Raw genomic sequence first — 19,649 nt, forward strand, 5'->3', positions numbered from 1 at the left:
CCGGTTGAAGGTACCAGCGATCAGGTCAGATAGAACAAGAATAATACATTCAGTACAAACCAGTGCTGTTTTCTACAGTTTTGGACACATCCTCACAGGGTATGCCAGCCCCCTGAGGTCCGAGTTATTTTTAGTATCAGGATGCATTATGTTTACCCAAGCATGGATTTACATGCAATGCAAAGCTAACAATATTTATACTTATCTGTGATATCCTAAAACTTGCTGTGATTTCCTGCATCCTGTTGTGGACACAGAGGAAATCTAACAACAAGTCTAATTAACCGTCCCTGTGCTTCGGGTGTGTTGGACAATCACACATGAGATTAACATGAGGCCTTTCTTCAGACATTTGCAGAATACACATTTCCTTCCCTCTATTGCTAACTTGAGGATTCCAAAAAAAAAGTTACAAAACCCCAAACAAGACATTTCCTTTACCAAAATACACAAAAGACTTCCTCAACAAATGCGTATTGCATCTGAAATGAATACCTCAGAAATGAATTACATTCCTCTACAAATTGCCACACAAAATAGGAAAATCAGTACATTGCAATGATATAAATAAGCACCCTGCGTTATTTCCTTTAAATAAATTTATACCATAAGTTATTTATAAGTGATCCAGTCACAGTAATGTTTTATTATAATGTATAGATTATATACTGGGTGATCTGTGAAATATACTGTGTTCACGTATTGCTCAGCTTTCGATATTTCATGTACCTATACATTTTCCAAACATGTCTCAACATTCCAGGATCCATACAAAAATCCAGTACCAGGTTGTGAAAGCTGCAATAACAGATAGGTGAGAGCAACATAATTTTAATACATAATATGTCATGTCTAAAGAAGTGCAGCCACACCCTATGTTTGTCACGCCCACAGCACTATATGGCTATGCCCCCTCTGCGGCACACAGCCTTTTTCCTACATATCTGTGTAGGGGGGCCCACAAAGTTGCTGTACTTGATAAATAATAGACAATGTCACACACATGCCCTAGTTAGACTCTGGGATCTTCTGAGGATCAGGACAAGGCTAATGATTCTGGAGAAGGGAATTTGTTTTGTGTTGTGCATGAAAAAAGCTACATTTTAGTAAGTTTTGTGTTGCTGTTTGTTTTGCAGTACAAAACAGGGTTAAGGAAGAGAATGTGTAGTAAAATGTTAAATGATGCGTAGGACATTTCTGCTAACCTCAAAATGCCTTATAGCCTTATATTCTGCCCAATGTTATCTTGCTTACATCTGCTGAAAAGGTAAGGAGGGAAGATATGGTAGGGGCAGTACTGTGGTGAAGTAGAGGAAATGTTATCTATGACTCTGCATAGTGTGACCTTTGGCAGAATATATACCTTCCAACTGTCCCAATTTAGGCGAGACAGTCCCAACTTGAGGAAAAGATGCTACCCAATCTTGGGAATTATTCATTGAGGCCCCAGTATAGAGAAAGGCCTGCTCTCTCGGTCCAGGAGAAGTAGCTGAAACTCCCGTACATTACAGGAGAATAGGCAAATATGGTATATAGATTATCATGCAATAATACAACAACCTAACTCTACTGTTAAGCAATATGATAATCCAATATATTGGATCATTTTGGGGATGTAAAATCCAAGAAACACCAATGTAAAGGCAGGTACAGGCTCCACAGAAATGCATTGGGAAGTAAGGGGGCTACAAAAAAAAGGTATAAAAAGTTATGTCCATAAGCCACTAAAGAATTGGATTTGTAAAGACCACTAGCCACCAGTCAACCGTCAACCAGTCACAAACGGTATTTAATGCTTCCAAAGAATAACAGCAGGATCCTTAACCTTGTCTATGCCTTTCCCTGGGAAACAGGTACTGTTCTGGTTAATGACACGGGCACATCAGGTGATTATACAGGAACACCTTCTTACTTTTTTATTTTGGTTTTATTGTCAAGATGGTAAAGTAAATTGACAGCAAATAGTTCCACACTCTTTCTTGTGACCCTAACGCTAGATAGACAGAGACCAACTCCTTAGCCACCAGACACTAAATGGCATTGTTCACAAATGAGCAATGAAACCGATAGATTTAAATAGTTTAGACTCCTCCCACAGCCCTAACTCTTGATGGACATATGACACTCATATTGGGAGTTCGCTGCAGGTGCTCTGTTTGATTGTAGACACACCCTGTCAGGCTTCTGCTTGTGGAAAAAAATGGTTTTTTTACACCAATTAAAAATATGTGCGTTAAACCTAACTCTGTACTATTATTTTGTCACACATATGTTTTCCACCTGTAACTCTTTCACTTAGGTGAACTGCTGTACAAATGTGTAACTCTGTTTACATTCCTCCTCTACAGATTGCCAGCTAAGAGTATAAGCCTCCTCCTTTAGAAGTCTATGCCAAACACCTACCATTGTCACAAACACACATTATATATATATATATATATATATATATATATATATATATATACACACACAAACACACACGCACAGCCAAATGTTTTGAGAATGACACAAATTTGCTGCTTCAGTGTTTTTAAACCTTTTTGTCAGCTGTTGCTATGGTGTACTGAAGTAAAGTTACAAGCATTTCATAAGTGTCAAAGGCTTTTATTGACAATTACATTAAGTTTATGCAAAGAGTCAATATTTGCAGTGTTGACCCTTCTTTTTGAAGACCTCTGCAATTCGCCCTGGCATACTGTCAATCAACTTCTAGGCCACATACTGACTGGCGGCCGCCCATTATTGCCTAATCAATGATTGAAGTTTGTCAGAATTTGTGGATTTTTGTTTGTCCACACGCCTCTTGAGGATTGACCACCATTCTTATTTGTGGCTGTGTTCTATGGCAAAATTGTGAGTGAGTCCACTCCCTTGGCTGAGAAGCAACCCCACACATGAATGGTCTAAGGATGCTTTACTGTTAGTGTGAAACAGGACTGACGGTAGCGCTCACCTTTCCTTCTCCGGACAAGTGTTTCTCCAGATGCAATCTAAAAAAGGGATTCATCAGAGAAAATGATTTTACCCCAGTCCTCAGCAGTCCAATCCCTGTACCTTTTTCAGAATATCAGTCTGTCCCTAATGTTTTTCCTGGAGAGAAGTGGCTTCTTTGCTGGCCTTCTTGACACCAGGCCATCCTCCAAAAGTCTTCACCTCACTGTGCATGCAGATGCATTCACACATGCCTACTGCCATCCCTGAGCAAGCTCTACACTGGTGGTGCCCGATCCCGCAGCTGAATCAACTTTAGGAGACTTCCTGGCGCTTGCTGGACGTTCTTGGGCACCCTGAAGCCTTCTACACAACTATTTAACCTCTCTCCTTGAAGTTCTTGATGATCTGATAAATGGTCAATTTAGGTGTTGTCACGCACCGGACTCCCGCTGCCTCCCCGGGAGCCGGCGGGTGTACCCGCTAACTACAGAGGCCATCCCCACCAAGACCCGCTATTTCTTTCACTTACCTGGTCCACGCTGCTGCAACTCTCCAGCGCTGTCTCTCCCCTTCTTCCGTTCAGCGCTCAGTGGTTCTGCGCATGCGCAGAACCGTCTAACTGCTTTATGTGTTCTCACTGCCCTCTATTGGCTGGTCAATTGGAACTGCACTATATCTACTTCCTCTGACCAGAACTCAATGCTGGTTCTTTCAGTCAATCCCTGACTTTAAGATTGGAAACAGCTCCTGTGTCTTTGCTATTCCCTCAAGCTTCCAAGCTACGTCTCTCCGGGGAACTCACCTCCAGGTGACTACGCTGCTAGCATTCCGGTAAAGCACTTCCAAGTGGCGACACTATCTTCTCCTGCTGACCAGCTCCCTAGTGACTACTTCGCTGAACATCTCAGTTATATTTCCTCTCTCGAGTGACAACGCTGCCAAACCTCCCGCCTAAACACCGCTATCAAGTGACAGCGCTGCTTCTACCTGATTCTACGCTCCGTCTGCTGTGTTCGCTGAGAACTTCTCCAGGGGACCGCGACCTGCAAGTGGAAGCCGCAAAAGCCCATATTCCCTTGCGGGAATCTCTGGTGAACACCTTTCACTTGTTAGACTCCGCGCCCCTCGCTGAAGTAACGTCAATCTCGGCTGAACTATCAGGATCCAGTTGAAGTCTCTCTGGTAACGTGACACTAAGAACCAGCCATGTCAGATCCTGATAGAGAACCTTCCGCCAAGGACATGCTTCAACACCTGGTTGGAAGAGTGGAGCGTCAGGATGCAGTTCAGATGCAACTTCTGCAAGGTTTGCAAACTCTGGCATCCCGTTTAGACGCCTTACAGGAGACCCCGCCTCAGCCGGCTGCTCAACCACAAGCAGTCGAAGTCCCTGCTGCAGCCGCTTCCTCTCTGCGTTTGCCTACACCCTCCAAATTTGATGGTGATCCTACCTCTTGCCGAGGCTTTTTAAATCAGTGCTCCATTCAATTTGAGTTATTACCTCAGAATTTTCCTACTCCCAGGTCAAAAGTCGCTTATATGGTCTCCCTCCTATCCGGGAAAGCCCTGGCATGGGCCTCGCCTCTTTGGGAACGTAATGACAATCTTCTCAATGATGTTTCCGCCTTCACTTCGGCATTCAGGAGGATTTTTGATGAGCCGGGACGAGTGACGTCCGCTGCTACTAGCATCCTAAGACTACGTCAAAATTCCCGTTCTGTGGCTCAATACGTTATTGAGTTTCAGACCCTAGCTTCCGAGCTCCAGTGGAACGATGAGGCTCTTGTTGCTGCCTTCTGGCAAGGGCTGTCAGATAAAATCAAGGATGCCCTCTCTTCTCAAGAATTGCCACCCACCTTGGATGCCCTAATTTCTCTCTGCAACCGGGTAGATCTTCGGCTTCGGGAAAGATCGTCCGAGAAAGACCTTCCTAGACGGTCTACCTTTCGTCTAGCTCCTCGTTTTCAACCACCTACATCTACGGATGAGCCTATGCAACTGGGGCGCTCCCGTTTATCTCCGGATGAAAGAGAGAGAAGAATGAAGAATAAACTATGCCTATATTGTGGAGATCCTGGTCACCTCCTGGCTTCATGTACCCGGCGTTCGGGAAACGACAAACCCTAGCCTGCACTGGAGAGGTCAGTCTAGGGACTCTTACTTCCTCTCCAACTTCTTTTCCAGATCTAACGTGTTCTTTCCCTGTCACCTTACATTTGCTTTCAGGGCCCCAGTCGTCCAAGGCCTTGTTGGATTCTGGAGCAGCCGGGAACTTTATGTCACAATCTCTGGTTACTAGGCTAGCGCTGCCCACTGTTCCGCTGACCAAGCCCTTGGCTACTACGGGCATTGACGGTTCCCGTCTCCCTAATGGAAGTATTCTTAAACGAACAAAACCCATCTCCATGCAAGTTGGGGCTCTCCACTGGGAAAAGATTTCCTTTCTCGTTCTCCCACTAACCATCAGCCCAATCATCCTAGGTCTACCATGGCTTCATCTACATTCACCCCATCTGGATTGGCCCTCATCACAAATCATTGCGTGGGGTCCTGCCTGCCCTCGCCAATGCCTAACACCAGTCAAACCTCTCGGCTTCACACAGATTCCTTCAGAACCCACCACAGTTATGTTACCGCACCAGTATTCTTCCTTTTCGGATGTCTTCTCTAAAGCCTCCTCTGAGCGTCTACCACCCCATCGAGCTTGGGATTGCCCCATCGATCTCATTCCGGGGAAAACTCCTCCACGAGGTCGAGTCTATCCGCTCTCACTGCCCGAGACAGAGGCTACTACACTCTACATCAAGGAAAATCTGCAACGTGGTTTCATTAGACCTTCCTCCTCACCCGCCGGGGCCGGGTTTTTCTTTGTGAAAAAAAAAGATGGAGCTCTCCGTCCGTGTATCGACTACAGAGGCCTGAACTCCATCACTATTAAAAACCGCTATCCCATTCCATTAATCACCGAACTCTTCGATCGCATTAAAGGTGCGAGAATCTTCACTAAACTCGATCTACGCGGAGCTTACAACCTGATCCGGATTCGCTCTGGGGATGAGTGGAAGACGGCTTTTAATACACGGGACGGCCATTACGAATATCTAGTGATGCCGTTTGGCTTATGTAACGCCCCAGCCGTCTTCCAGGGGTTTGTGAATGAAATCTTTCGCGATCTGCTATATTCCAATGTCGTAGTATATCTGGATGACATCTTAATCTTCTCCAAAGATCTTCCCAATCATCGTTTACATGTGGCTGAAGTTCTTTCCAGATTACGTACCAACCATTTGTTCTGCAAATTGGAGAAATGCATATTTGAGGTCCCTAAGTTGCCTTTCCTGGGCTATTTGGTTTCTGGCTCCGGTCTACAAATGGACCCGGGAAAAGTTCATGCTATAATCAACTGGCCCCAACCAACTACACTCAAATCCATTCAACGTTTTTTGGGTTTCTCCAATTATTACAGGCGCTTTATTGCTGGTTACTCATCTGTGGTGGCACCTCTGACAGCCCTCACCCGAAAAGGGGCAAACCCGCAAAATTGGACCGCAGAAGCATTGGAAGCGTTCCAATTTCTCAAAAGAGCCTTTTCATCGGCACCTATCCTCCAGCAACCCGATGTCTCTCTTCCTTTTTTCCTAGAGGTGGATGCATCTTCCACCGGGGTAGGAGCAGTTCTTTCGCAAAAAAATATTCAAGGCAAGTTCCATCCCTGCGCTTTCTTCTCCCGCAAGTTCCTGCCAGCAGAGAGTAATTACGCCATTGGGGATAAAGAACTCCTGGCCATGAAGTTGGCTCTAACTGAGTGGCGTTATCTTCTAGAGGGGGCTCGTCACCCGGTTACGATCTTCACGGATCATAAGAATCTACTCTATCTCCAGTCAGCCCAATGCCTGAATCCACGTCAAGCCCGCTGGTCCCTCTTTTTTACCCGCTTTGATCTGCGGGTCACCTTCAAACCCGATATCAAAAATAGGAAAGCGGATGCATTATCCCGGGCTTTCCCAGAAAATTTGGGATCAGACACCTTGCTGGAACGTCCCATCCTGGACTCCAAATGCATTAAATTATTCTCAACTTCCTCAAACCCCATTCCCCCCCAGGGAAAAACATTTGTTCCTCCTCATCTACGGAAGAGCCTTCTTCACTGGTGTCATTCTTCACGATTTTCAGGTCATCTTGGCTCTCGTAAAACATTCGAACTACTCTCTCGACAGTACTGGTGGCCCAAATTCCACCGAAGTTAAAGATTTCGTGGCTGCCTGCCCTATCTGTGCCCAAAACAAAATTCCTCGCCAGGTTCCACAAGGGTTACTTCAACCTCTTCCACTACCTACCAAGCCATGGACCCATCTTAGCATGGACTTCATCACTGACCTACCTCCAGCTAATAAATTTAATACCATCTGGGTTATTGTGGACCGTTTCTCGAAAATGGCACACTTCGTTCCACTCATCGGCCTTCCATCCTCAGCATGTCTAGCTCAACATTTCATTAAGGAAATCTTCCGACTACATGGCTGCCCCGCTGAAATTGTCTCGGATCGTGGGGTACAATTTGTCTCAAAATTCTGGAGATCCCTTTGTCATCTTCTGGGTATCCGTCTGAAATTCTCCTCCGCATATCATCCCCAGACCAACGGCCAGACAGAAAGGGTCAATCAGGATCTGGAGACGTTTCTAAGGATTTTTTCTTCAGCCAACCAGAGTAATTGGGTGGATTTGCTACCCTGGGCAGAGTTCGTACATAACAATTCCTTTCACGAATCCACATCAACCACTCCGTTCTCCGTAGTATTTGGAGGCCATCCGCGTATGCCAGAGTTTTCAGCCCTCCCTCCCACCCAAGTTCCAGCAGTTAACACTCTTCGACAGGACTTTCTATCCATCTGGTCTCGAGTTCGAAAAGCCCTTCAGAAATCCTCTACTCGTTACAAGCTGGCAGCAGATAAAAAACGCAGAGCTATTCCTCTTTTGAAGGTTGGCGACAAGGTGTGGTTATCTACAAAGAACATCCGTCTTAAAGTGCCCTGCATGAAACTTGCTCCTCGCTACATTGGTCCTTACAGGATCATTCAAGTAATCAGTCCCGTGTGTTTTAAGCTACGGCTACCACCCACTCTACGTATTGCCAATGCCTTTCATATCTCCTTATTGAGACCACTCATCATTAATCGGTTCTCGGTTCCTGTCACATCTACCACTCCCCTTTCTCTCCAACAAACTGATGAATTCGAGATCAGCCATATTCTGGATTCCAAAAATTCTAGAGGAACAATCAAGTATTTAGTGGATTGGAAGGGGTACGGTCCCGAAGAGCGCTCCTGGGTACGGGCTGCAGACATCCGTGCTCCTCTTCTGCTGAAAAAATTTCATTCCAAATTTCCGAAGAAACCAGGTCCTAGGTGTTCGGTGCCCACCTCTAAAGGGGGAGGTACTGTCACGCACCGGACTCCCGCTGCCTCCCCGGGAGCCGGCGGGTGTACCCGCTAACTACAGAGGCCATCCCCACCAAGACCCGCTATTTCTTTCACTTACCTGGTCCACGCTGCTGCAACTCTCCAGCGCTGTCTCTCCCCTTCTTCCGTTCAGCGCTCAGTGGTTCTGCGCATGCGCAGAACCGTCTAACTGCTTTATGTGTTCTCACTGCCCTCTATTGGCTGGTCAATTGGAACTGCACTATATCTACTTCCTCTGACCAGAACTCAATGCTGGTTCTTTCAGTCAATCCCTGACTTTAAGATTGGAAACAGCTCCTGTGTCTTTGCTATTCCCTCAAGCTTCCAAGCTACGTCTCTCCGGGGAACTCACCTCCAGGTGACTACGCTGCTAGCATTCCGGTAAAGCACTTCCAAGTGGCGACACTATCTTCTCCTGCTAACCAGCTCCCTAGTGACTACTTCGCTGAACATCTCAGTTATATTTCCTCTCTCGAGTGACAACGCTGCCAAACCTCCCGCCTAAACACCGCTATCAAGTGACAGCGCTGCTTCTACCTGATTCTACGCTCCGTCTGCTGTGTTCGCTGAGAACTTCTCCAGGGGACCGCGACCTGCAAGTGGAAGCCGCAAAAGCCCATATTCCCTTGCGGGAATCTCTGGTGAACACCTTTCACTTGTTAGACTCCGCGCCCCTCGCTGAAGTAACGTCAATCTCGGCTGAACTATCAGGATCCAGTTGAAGTCTCTCTGGTAACGTGACAGGTGTATTCTTACTAGCAGCAATATCCTTGTCTGTGAAGCCCTTTTTGTGAAAAGTAGTGATGACTGCACGTGTTTCCTTGCAGCTAACCATGGTTAACAGAGGAAGAATAATGATTTCAAGCACCACCTTCCTTTTAAAGCTTCCAGTCTGTTATTCTAACTCAATCAGCATGACGGGGTGATCTCCAGCCTTGTCCTCGTCAACACTCTCACCTGTGCTAATGAGAGAATCGCGGACCTCATGTCAGCTGGTCCTTTTGTGGCAGGGCTGAAATGCATTGAAAATGTTGTTTTTGGGCTAAAGTCCATTGTCATGGCAAAGAAGGAATTAAATGCAATTCATCTGATCACTCTTCATGACAATCTGGAGTATATGCAAATTACCATCATAAAAACTGAGTATCAGGCCGTAGGCCGTTTGAGGAATGTAACAGAGCAAAACACTAACCGGTAATAGCACTACCCAACTAGTAGGTGCGGAGTCTAACGTACCCCTGGTGTTCACCAGGGACCCCCGCAAGGAGGTTTGGACTTCGCTGCACAGGGTACGCAGGTTGCGGTCCTATTAGCCAGTTGCCGGTGTAGTGTAGAAGGGTCTGACGGTCCGGGTCACACCAATCGGGAATATGCGGTACCAAGGGAAATCCAAAGGAGTAGTCACCAAGCCGGGGTCGAAGTACAATGTGGGTCACTCAGATAGTGGGATAGTCGCCAAGCCGGGGTCACAACAGGAAAGCAGGAAAAGTAGAACTCACAGGAAACCAGGAGCAAAGGAACCAGTAACACAGGCTAGTAGACCTGTTACTCTGGCACCCTAATGGCCCCAGAGTCAGGTTTAAATAATGGTCAGGAGGACCTGATAGGCAGGAACAGGAAGCGGCGTCCCGTTGCCTAGCAACGGGACAGAGGAAAGAGCGCATGTGCCCGACAGTAAGGAGAACCCGGAAGGACTCCGGGGCAGCCAGCGGGGAGGTCAGACGTCCGTTCCCCGACTGACAGGGGATTAGCGGGAACGGCGTCTGACACTGAGGCAGCAGAGTTTGTGAAAAATAATATATGTGTCATTCTCAAAACTTTTGGCCATGACTGTATATATATATATATATATATATATATATATATACTGGCAATTGTCCGTGGGCTGGAAAGGAGCTTACAGAGTTGGGTGCTACAAGAGGATCCACAGTCTTATAAGGAACTTGCTATGGTGATAGCTCTGAAACGCATGTCTGAGGCTTCAGAGGAGAATCCAAAGCTATTGCTCAAGCCAAGGAGGACACCACGGCTGGCAGAGCCAGTAAGAAAAGCTTCTCCACCCGTTTGTTTTGAATGTAATGAACCTGGGCACTTCCATGCTGAATGTCCAAAGCAACTGGAACCAATGGACTGTACTATGGCTCGGCGGAGGTCAGCCTTTCCTAGTTGCTGCGCTATGTCTCCCTCCATGGGGAGTCCATCATTCCAAGTAACTGTCTTATTGAATAGGCTTGCTGTTTCGGCCCTGGTGGATTCGGTAAGCAAGTTGACATTAGTCTCCAGTTCTTTGGTTCCAAAAACATTGTCTGCAAGGCTACCTAAAGTGAAGGTGCTGTGCATTCATGGAGCTACTACTGAATACAAGCAGACTCTCCTTCCTATTACTATAAAAGGCCAAACAATTGAGGTAGTGGCTGGCATAGCCCCAAAATTACCTTACCCCCTTATCCTGGGGAGAGACTTTCCCATGTTCCAGGAGGTTCTTAGTGATCGGATCTTGCTGGACATATCGGAAACTGACACACCGGCCGAAGGTCCAATCTTAAAAGGAACCTGTCCAACTCTCACTGGGCCCGGGAAAAGAGACAACAGAACTGTCGTCTATGGATGCTGAATACAGGTCCATGACCGGTACTTGTCCCAAATCTCACTCAAGGAAACAAAAGGGGAAATTGAGCAAATCATTTACCAGTGACACGGTCATGGAGACTTTAGGTTCAGCAAAGGAAGCTGAGAACTGGTTCCCATTTCCAATACTCATTTCATTGCTGGACTTTGCTAGGAATCAACATAATGATGCTAACCTAGAAACTGCATTTAGATCTGTGGTAAAAAGTTAATGATGTGGTGAAAGCTGCCAGACCAGCAGAATGTGTACCGTATTTCTTTAATAAAGAGGATTTGTTGTAAAGGGTGGGGTTTGTTCAGGGAAGAAAAGTTGAACAACTGTTAATACTGCAGGTACACGTGCCTTTAATGTTGGAAACCGCACACACATATTTTTGTGGGGGTCATTTAAGAGAGGATAAAAAGTTTTACTATGCTGTTACTGGCCAGGAATACATAGGGCTGTAAAAAGCTATTGCTTATCCTGCCCAGAGTGTAAAAATACCTCTCCAAAACCTGACTACAGGGCCCCATTCACGTATAGAAAGAAGAGATATAGAGTCCACCACTTGGATAAAAGTCAAACACGACAAGTTAAACATGTTGATTTACTAAAAACCTGGCATGAGGAGACCCCGCTGGGAAGGCATAGACTAGGACCTAAACTTAAAACTGCAGATGCCCACTTTCATAAAAATGCACTTCCCGTAGTATCCACTTCACTGGGGTTTATGAAGCCAAAGGGACGGGTGTATGACAAAGAGATGACAAAGAGGGCAGTTTTGTGCTCCCCGCGGAGTCTGCGTCGTGTTCCTAGACGAAGTTAAGGTGAGGGGGGGGGGGTATGTGGCAGTTGGGACACTTTTCCACCTTCTATAATAGAGGAAAGAGTGGTGGTTTTCCTGGGAAACCACAGCCTAAAGGTGCAGAGAGAGTTAAATCTGCACACACATACACACGCAGAGCAGGAGACAAGGTGGAGCACCTGGTCTAATCAATTAAGGAGTCAGCCAGAGCAATGCCGGACAGGAAGCTTAAAAAGCTGGGTTTGAGCTGTGTGTGGGAGACTGCTGTCAAAAAGTGCCCAGTGACCAGTTAGGGACCTAACTATGATAGCCAGCGTTTAGGGCTATGGGACTATGTTTATTTCTGTGAATGTTTGATTTGATTGCTGAAGACACTGCCAAGACTGTTTATCCATCCAAACAAGTAAATAAAGGTCAAAGCAGTTCAGCAGAAACCTGTGTGAGGAGCAATCTGTTTAGATGCTTTTCACTATATATAGATTATAATACATACACACACACACACACACATATATACATACATATACATACACAAACTCAGTGGCCACTATATAAATGTCATGGATTCAAAAAAAAATTATGAAAACATTCCATAGAGAGTCTGGTCCATGTTGGCAGCAGCTGCAAGTTTGGCGGCTCCATTTTCAGGCTGTGAATCTCTTGTTATACCACAACTCAAAGGTGCTCTATTTCAAAACAATCTATACCCTTATAAATTAACAGCCTAGTCGTCTCATCCAGTCTTGTTTCCATTATGTTAATTATACTATAATTCTCCTCTAATGTAAATCTAGATTTTTACATATCTTATTTAGAAGACTTATAGCATTTGCTACCACACATTTAATGTTATATCTACATTTTTTTTAATTATATGACCTTCCTGATGTCTGGTTAATCCCACCTCCTGCACTTCCCATCATTCCTTTTATTAAGCCCTGTTTCCTGGTGTGGCTGGATCACGTAGAAATAACTTATTGTAGAAATTTATTTCAATTAGTGGCGCAGTATATCATTGCAAATGTACTGATTTTTGGTATTAGAAACGTATTGATTACTGATGCAATAGGCATATGTAGGAGGAAATTTGTTTTGTAACTTCTGAAAGCAGACTAATCATACTAATTAAGTATTAGCAGGATGTCGTCGCCTTTCTTTCCTGTGTAGCTTTTCATCCTGTATCTTAGAACCTGTTTCAATAATGCAACCACCAAGTAATTTTGGAAATCACAGAATGATGTGAATTTTGTCAAGTTAAATTGAGTCAAATGCAAGATTAGAGAATATATTACACCCTGGTGGTAAACATTTAATGCAATACCTCAGACTTTGTGGTGCCAGCTCAGAAGGGTCTGGGTTACCTCTGCCAACATGTGTCAGAAGCTATATAAAAAAAGAGCAATGTTTGACCATGTCATGCATCATTCCATATGTAAATTCTGGAAAATCGCTAGTAAAATGAAACTAGCATCTAACTGTCCTTATTAGGACTGCTTGAGTTAATAGAACATCACTGCGTCAAGATCCTGCTTTAACGCCTACTTACCTGCTGTAATTACCGTGACCTACACGTTAGGTCAATATAATCCATTATCCAGCTGTTCTAAGGTTGGAACCCAGCATCTAATAACAACGTTCTGCCTGCTACCCTGCAGCTGACCATTTTGAGAGGCCTTGGGGAACCATCCACAGCAACACTGATCTACAGAAAGAGGACAGGTGTACCAGCCCAGGTGCCCAGCAAGGGGATACAGTAGCAACGAAAGTTACCCAGAAGGAAGCGGTTCTAGGCACCAGTAAAGGAGGCTAGTGGTGGCAGCAGGCCCTTCCTACTGCATTTAGAGGGGCAAAATTGAGATAAACAAAGGGGACGGTGGCAAGGCAAGCCAAGCTGGTCCCCGATAACACTACAGGTTGGCATACGAAGTCCATCCTGTCACACTATTTTGTCCACAGTGTTTATTTTTACTGCTCTAAAAAATTTAGGGTTTAAAATCTGAAACCTTCCAATTATCTTTTCCTCCATTATAGTTGCACTGTTCATGTTGAGATGCAGCCAATGCCTACTGTTCAGCTATTAGCTGATGACAGAATGAGCCCAGTTTACCAAGAACTCAAGCCCACAATCCTAAAAAACAATAATTAACCTCCCTAAGTTTCTGTTGTCTCTCAGGATTAGCACGTACCAGATGTAGACTTCCAGAAATAAAGCAAACCTTAAAGATACCGCCTTTAGTTTACAGCCTAAATCCTTGAAATTGTTCATGAGGACCTTCTATTTTTTCCTAATTTTATTATTTGAACGAATGTGCACCAAGACTACTGAATCCTCTCCTGTTCCATTTACAATATGTCAAACCAAAGCACCCTGGAGACAACAGTGTTCATTCATGGTCCTGGTAAAAGGACCTCCTAATATTTCTACCACAAGCACCTGTCTACCAGTCGTATTGCTATCTGTACTACCATAAATATTCCATTGGCTGGTAGAGGATGTATCCAGTTAAGCAAATGCTGCTCCTTAAATGACACCCCCCCCCCCCCCATGTTATCCATTTTTGCAGGATGTGCCAGAGCAAGAGTTGCATCGGTACACACTTCCTTGTACACCATGTTCTAACTGTGACCCAGCTGTCCACCTCAGGATCCTACTCTCCCATGTTTCCATCTGCCATTTCTACTGGCAAAAACCAGTGCCTGCTCAGTGAGCAGCAAACTCTTCTTCATACTGTCGAAGTGAGCAAATTGGATAAAGTCATTTCAATTAAAGTCTAGCAAACTTGGTTGTCTTTGTCTGAAAAGATGCGTACGGTACGCATCGACGTACAAGGGCACGCTACGGCGTGGAAGGGCGTACGCATCCACTACACGTGGCAACAACAGTAATTGGTCTTTTACCATACATTCGCACAAACACGCATACTTATAAAATAGTACACATTAATGATAGTTGCAACACATAGTCAGTTATGTCGAAACATAGTAGTATTTATATGTTATATCAGAGTTACATGCATATTAGTGAAATACACGGAATGGGTTAAAGGAATAACATCATGAGTGGTATCATAATGAACCTTATTACATATCCTACTGTTTGGTTCACTCTGCGAGGGAATCGCAGAGTGCATACGCAAGTTATGAATGATAGGGAATTATGAACTACTTAAGACTAAGGAATCCTGGCGGGAAGAGCAGAGCATACCCCCTGCAGAGATGACCCCCTCCTTTGGATTCCTTAGGATGAACCAGCCAATGATTGACGACCCCTTGGACATTCCTGAGACCCGGACCAATAGATGCAAGCTATACCATCTTCATTGTATTACTGTATTTGATTGTGTATATAAGCAGCAGCTTGTGATCCAGAGTGCAGACATCTTGTCCCCAGACTTCAGGATTGAATGACTGCACTGGATCCAGAGCGCCTGCGATAAGTAACGGCTGTATTTACTATTACTTCGCTTGAGCATATTATTCCACTTATTGCGAATAATTCTTTGTGCTTTGGAAACATAAATCGAGGTTCGACAATCGTTATTGGTTAGCGACAATACGCACATAACAATACTATCAATGGATCAACACATTGCCAGTTGCTCAATTTGATGCAGAATCTGGCCAATTTAGATGAGCAATATACTTTTATCTTGCACAAAGCACTCACCCTCTAATGGTTGTTCTAGAAGTTCATATATAGCACAAAATGTACAGCAGATGGTATTACTAATCATGTAACGCATGAAACAGCAATAACACAGCAAACCAAGTAATATTTATAGAAGGTGAAAACCAAAAGAACTTGCTTTAAACAATGATCATTGTCCCTTTTTCTAACTTCCCTTGATACAAGCTAAGTTGTTCTTAACTCACACACTTAAGAAATATCAATGCAATGCACAATTGTAAAAGCTCCCAAACTTGTTTTGATATAACTGTGTAATGGAGTGGGAAAGTTGCATTTGAATGTCAGGTTAACACGATAAAGTTGATTTTACTTTCATGATTCATATAGGAAAACTTCAATTTTGTTCTTTAACGCGCCTGTATACTCTAACTAAGCAGGTAAATTATTTTGCTTAAATTGCTATATGCATGGACCCAAAAGGACCTCTGTGACTGGATCACTTATAAATAACTTTTGGTATAATTTTTTTTTAAAGGAAATAGCACAGGGCACTTATTTATATAATTGCAACTTATGTACTTATTTTTGATATTGTGTGTATTTTGGAACAGGGAATATCTTTATTTCTGAGACCAGGGGAGAAAATTAGATTTTTGATTTAACGTTGCTAGAGGAAATCTCCAATTAGGCATATGTGGGGAGGGAATGTTATAGATTAAATTATGGCACAATTATATAAGTTGGATGAAATATTATGAATGTATTATATGTGTTTAGATAGAATATTTCAACTGTCTTTATTTCTTGTATTCTGTGTAAGGGTTAAATGATTTCTAATTGTCTTTGTCTGAATAGGAGGTCTCATGCTCTACAGGATGTTCAAATAGATGTCAGATGTTCTAGGTGGACATAAGCCTTAGGAATGTAAAGGTCACACATGCTCCTTGACCTAAGCATATAGGTTTTCTGTTTGATGAAATGTCTGTCAAAAGCATTTATAATTGATTTCTTTGTATCTGTTGTGTATTATTTCAAAGTATGTGATATGATTAGTGACATTTGTTAGAGGGGTGGGTTTTCATGTTTATAATCTATGCAAGTTGATTGTGTAGTCATTCTTATTCTAACCTAGAATTAAGACTCATGCATTGCATATCGGAAGAATAAATGAACTTTGCCTTTTCAACACTTGCTGCTTTCTGAGTGCTTCAACAGGAGTCTAATAGCAGGAAATGCGAAGTCTTTTGATATGAAGTGTCAAATGCCTGCTCTGACCGAAGGCCCGGCAGGGGGTCATTACTGTGTGGCCTTTTGTCCAGAGTGTTAGAACCTGTCTGAACATTGTACACAGCACAAGATGCCGGAAACCACAGCAAGTTTTAGGATATCACAGATAAGTGTAAATATTGTTAGCTTTGCATAGAATGTAAATCCATGTTTGGGTAAACAAATTGCATCTGTTTTCTGAGGTTTAGACCCAGCATCCAGTACCACCGCTCTGCCTGCTACCCAGCAGCTCTGGTCAGTGTGATAGGCCAGGGGGATCCATCCACAGCAACCCTGATCTATAGGAAGAGGTCAGGAGTACCAGCACAGGTACACCAGTAATGAGCTACATTAGCAGCGTCAGTTATTTAGAAGAAAACCGGTTCTGGATGCCGGTAAGGAGAACCAGTGGTGGCAGCATTTGTAAACCCCTCCTACTGCAGCAAGAGGGCGCATTTGACATCCTGTCACAGCCACTGATTCTGATCAACATCACATTGTGATCAGGGGCGGGTTGGACCGGGGGGGCATTGTCTAACTGCTGTTCGGCCCGGCCGAAACCCCCCCCCCCTCCCGTGGATGCAATACTGGCCGAATACTACCATAGGCCGCATCACTTGTCATGCGATGCGACCCCATCAGCGCACAGGCGGCCACATCACATGACACGCGACGCGGCCGCGTCGCATGTCATGTGATGCGGCCGCCTGTGCGCCCCCCCGGGCTGCAATCTGCCAGCCCGCGCCTGATTGTGATATATCAGATTATTGGTCTGGATGAATGCAAAATACTGTCAGATAAGGACTAGATTCTGACCATGTGTGTGGTCATTTTGCACCAATTGTCTCCTGTTCTATTGGAGTCCTGGTCAAATAAAGACAGTAGGTGTCATGCTAAGGGAAGAATGGCACTGATCAAATATTAAGCAGGGTTTGGTAGCATTATTGCATCATGTGTTCAACTTATTATTGTTACCAGTAATCTCCCATTAGAGATATATGAAATGTGCCAGTTTGTGACCGAAGTCAGATGCTGGATGATTTATTGCTAGAGACTAGTTTTTAATTATTGAGTGCAAAGCTCCTATCCTATGGAGACCTGCAGGTAGGTACATTGTGACTCATTGGCACTATAATTAAGCATTTTTATCACTGAAATCCATCACTGAATATAGGGATCTATACTTACAATATACATTTAATACACTACATTTCATAACACAGTTTTATAGATTCAGGAGATAAAGAAGCATTACTTTATTCCAAAATATACATAAAATTATGTTTTGTTTACACATCTTGCGTTGTTTCCTTATTTCCTTTAAAAGGAAAGCTCCACTTTGGTCGGGTTGTTTTGTTAGAAGTTAAATATGCAACCACTAACCAGTATCCTATCCAGTATCTATAAGTGTTTTTTAAACACACTCGTCTCTAGTTGACATTATCAGAAATGAACAGACTAGTGCAAGAATCTTTTCACTTTCTCGCTAATGGGTTAAAGTCCCATGATGCCAGGTTTGTAATGTGGTGGTGAGGACCAACCTTACACAGAGGTTTACTACAGCCAGCCCACCAAAGATGGCAGGAGCTTCAGGAAAGGTAAGTGCTATACTGTATACATGATCAGAGGGTTTCATTACACTTGTAAAAGAGACCCTTCTTTTTGCACATTTAACCCCTCACCAACCCATTAAAGAACACATACACAAAAGTGAAGTTAGCCTTTAAAATATTACTTAAGAAATCCTATGCTTCATATAACCACAAGATCTTTAAAAAAAACACACATTGATGGCTTCTATTTGTGCTTATATGTCTTTAGCTGTAACAGGGCCTGAGATGGATTGACAGATGAGTCCATTTTCAATGAAAATTAATTATCTGCAGTTTCTTACCGTTTGTCTCCGTTAAGCTAGGGGTGGGTACATCTTGAAGGGTGTGTGACCAGCCCTCATCATCTTCCAGGCCTTCTTTGAGTCTTTGCTGTGCCTTCTGGCAAGACATCTCACACAAATTCTCCATTTCACCTTCATGTCGTGTGTGATATTTGGTTTTTACAATAAGATTACCGTCCTCAGCTTCACCTGTACTCTTTAGTCTGTTGCTTCCTTGCGAGGCACTGTGCCTTCCCACTTTTAAATCAGCTGCCCCTGGCCTGGATGTAAAGCCGATATGCTCATGTAACTCTCCAGGTTCTCGCTGGTCATGTATGCTGCCTTCTCCAAAGCTAGGTTGGTCCCCTGCACCTTGCCCAGCATCATCCTCGGAGGAACCTCCTTGACTTGAAGAACGGGAGTCTGGGGAGGTGCTGTAAAATGGGTTTCCACTGCTATCATCTCCCGACTCTCCAAAGAGGTCATCAGAGATTTGTAGGCTTTCGTAACGGGAGCGAGCTGTTTCCAGCAGAGACAATCCTACCTTTTTCCTGCTTTCCGGGGAATCAGACACCATCATCATCATCATGCACTGTCTGCTGTTCGGTACCCTTCGCAATCTGCACTGTCTCACCGTTTTTATGACAGAAACAGGACAGGGAGTGACTATGCATTGAAGGGATTGGGAACACAGCACTTCCTTTCTCGTCACCAGGATTTACAGATCCGCCTTTTTTTCTTTCCTTCTTCCTCCCCTTTTAGGGCGTGATCGTTTACCAGTTTATGTACATAGGTTACCAGGAATAAAAAATCCATTCTGCTGATATAAATAATTGCAGACAGAAAAAGGTAATTGATCACATTCTAGTCTCTAAGCAAACTACTGACTGAACAAAGGGTACGGTGATAACATTTTTTTTTTTTTTTAAGTTTCAGCTTTTTTTTTTTTTGCTTTTTTTTTATTGTTTGCGAAAGGAACTGTCCAACTGCTGCTGTACTGAAACTGATAGGAGGATGCCGTAACGAGTACATTATTTTTAAGCTATTACATTGTGCTATAACTTATGTTAAATATA

At 43.9% G+C, this 19,649-nt stretch overlaps 1 protein-coding gene across 1 annotated transcript in view; it reads right to left on the reverse strand.

Annotated features, from left to right (window-relative positions):
- PGBD5 (piggyBac transposable element derived 5) overlaps window positions 1–19,302 on the reverse strand; it is a 160,841-nt gene extending 141,539 nt beyond the window's left edge. Inside the window, exon 1 of the mRNA XM_075203449.1 lies at window positions 18,595–19,302. Coding sequence (XP_075059550.1) covers window positions 18,595–19,162 — 568 coding nt within the window. The 5' untranslated portion in view covers window positions 19,163–19,302. The remainder of the gene's footprint in view (window positions 1–18,594) is intronic.
- Between the last annotated feature and the right edge of the window lie 347 nt (window positions 19,303–19,649).

This window comes from Mixophyes fleayi, chromosome 3 (genome assembly GCF_038048845.1).
Source record: "Mixophyes fleayi isolate aMixFle1 chromosome 3, aMixFle1.hap1, whole genome shotgun sequence".
NCBI classification, from domain to species: Eukaryota; Metazoa; Chordata; class Amphibia; order Anura; family Limnodynastidae; genus Mixophyes; species Mixophyes fleayi.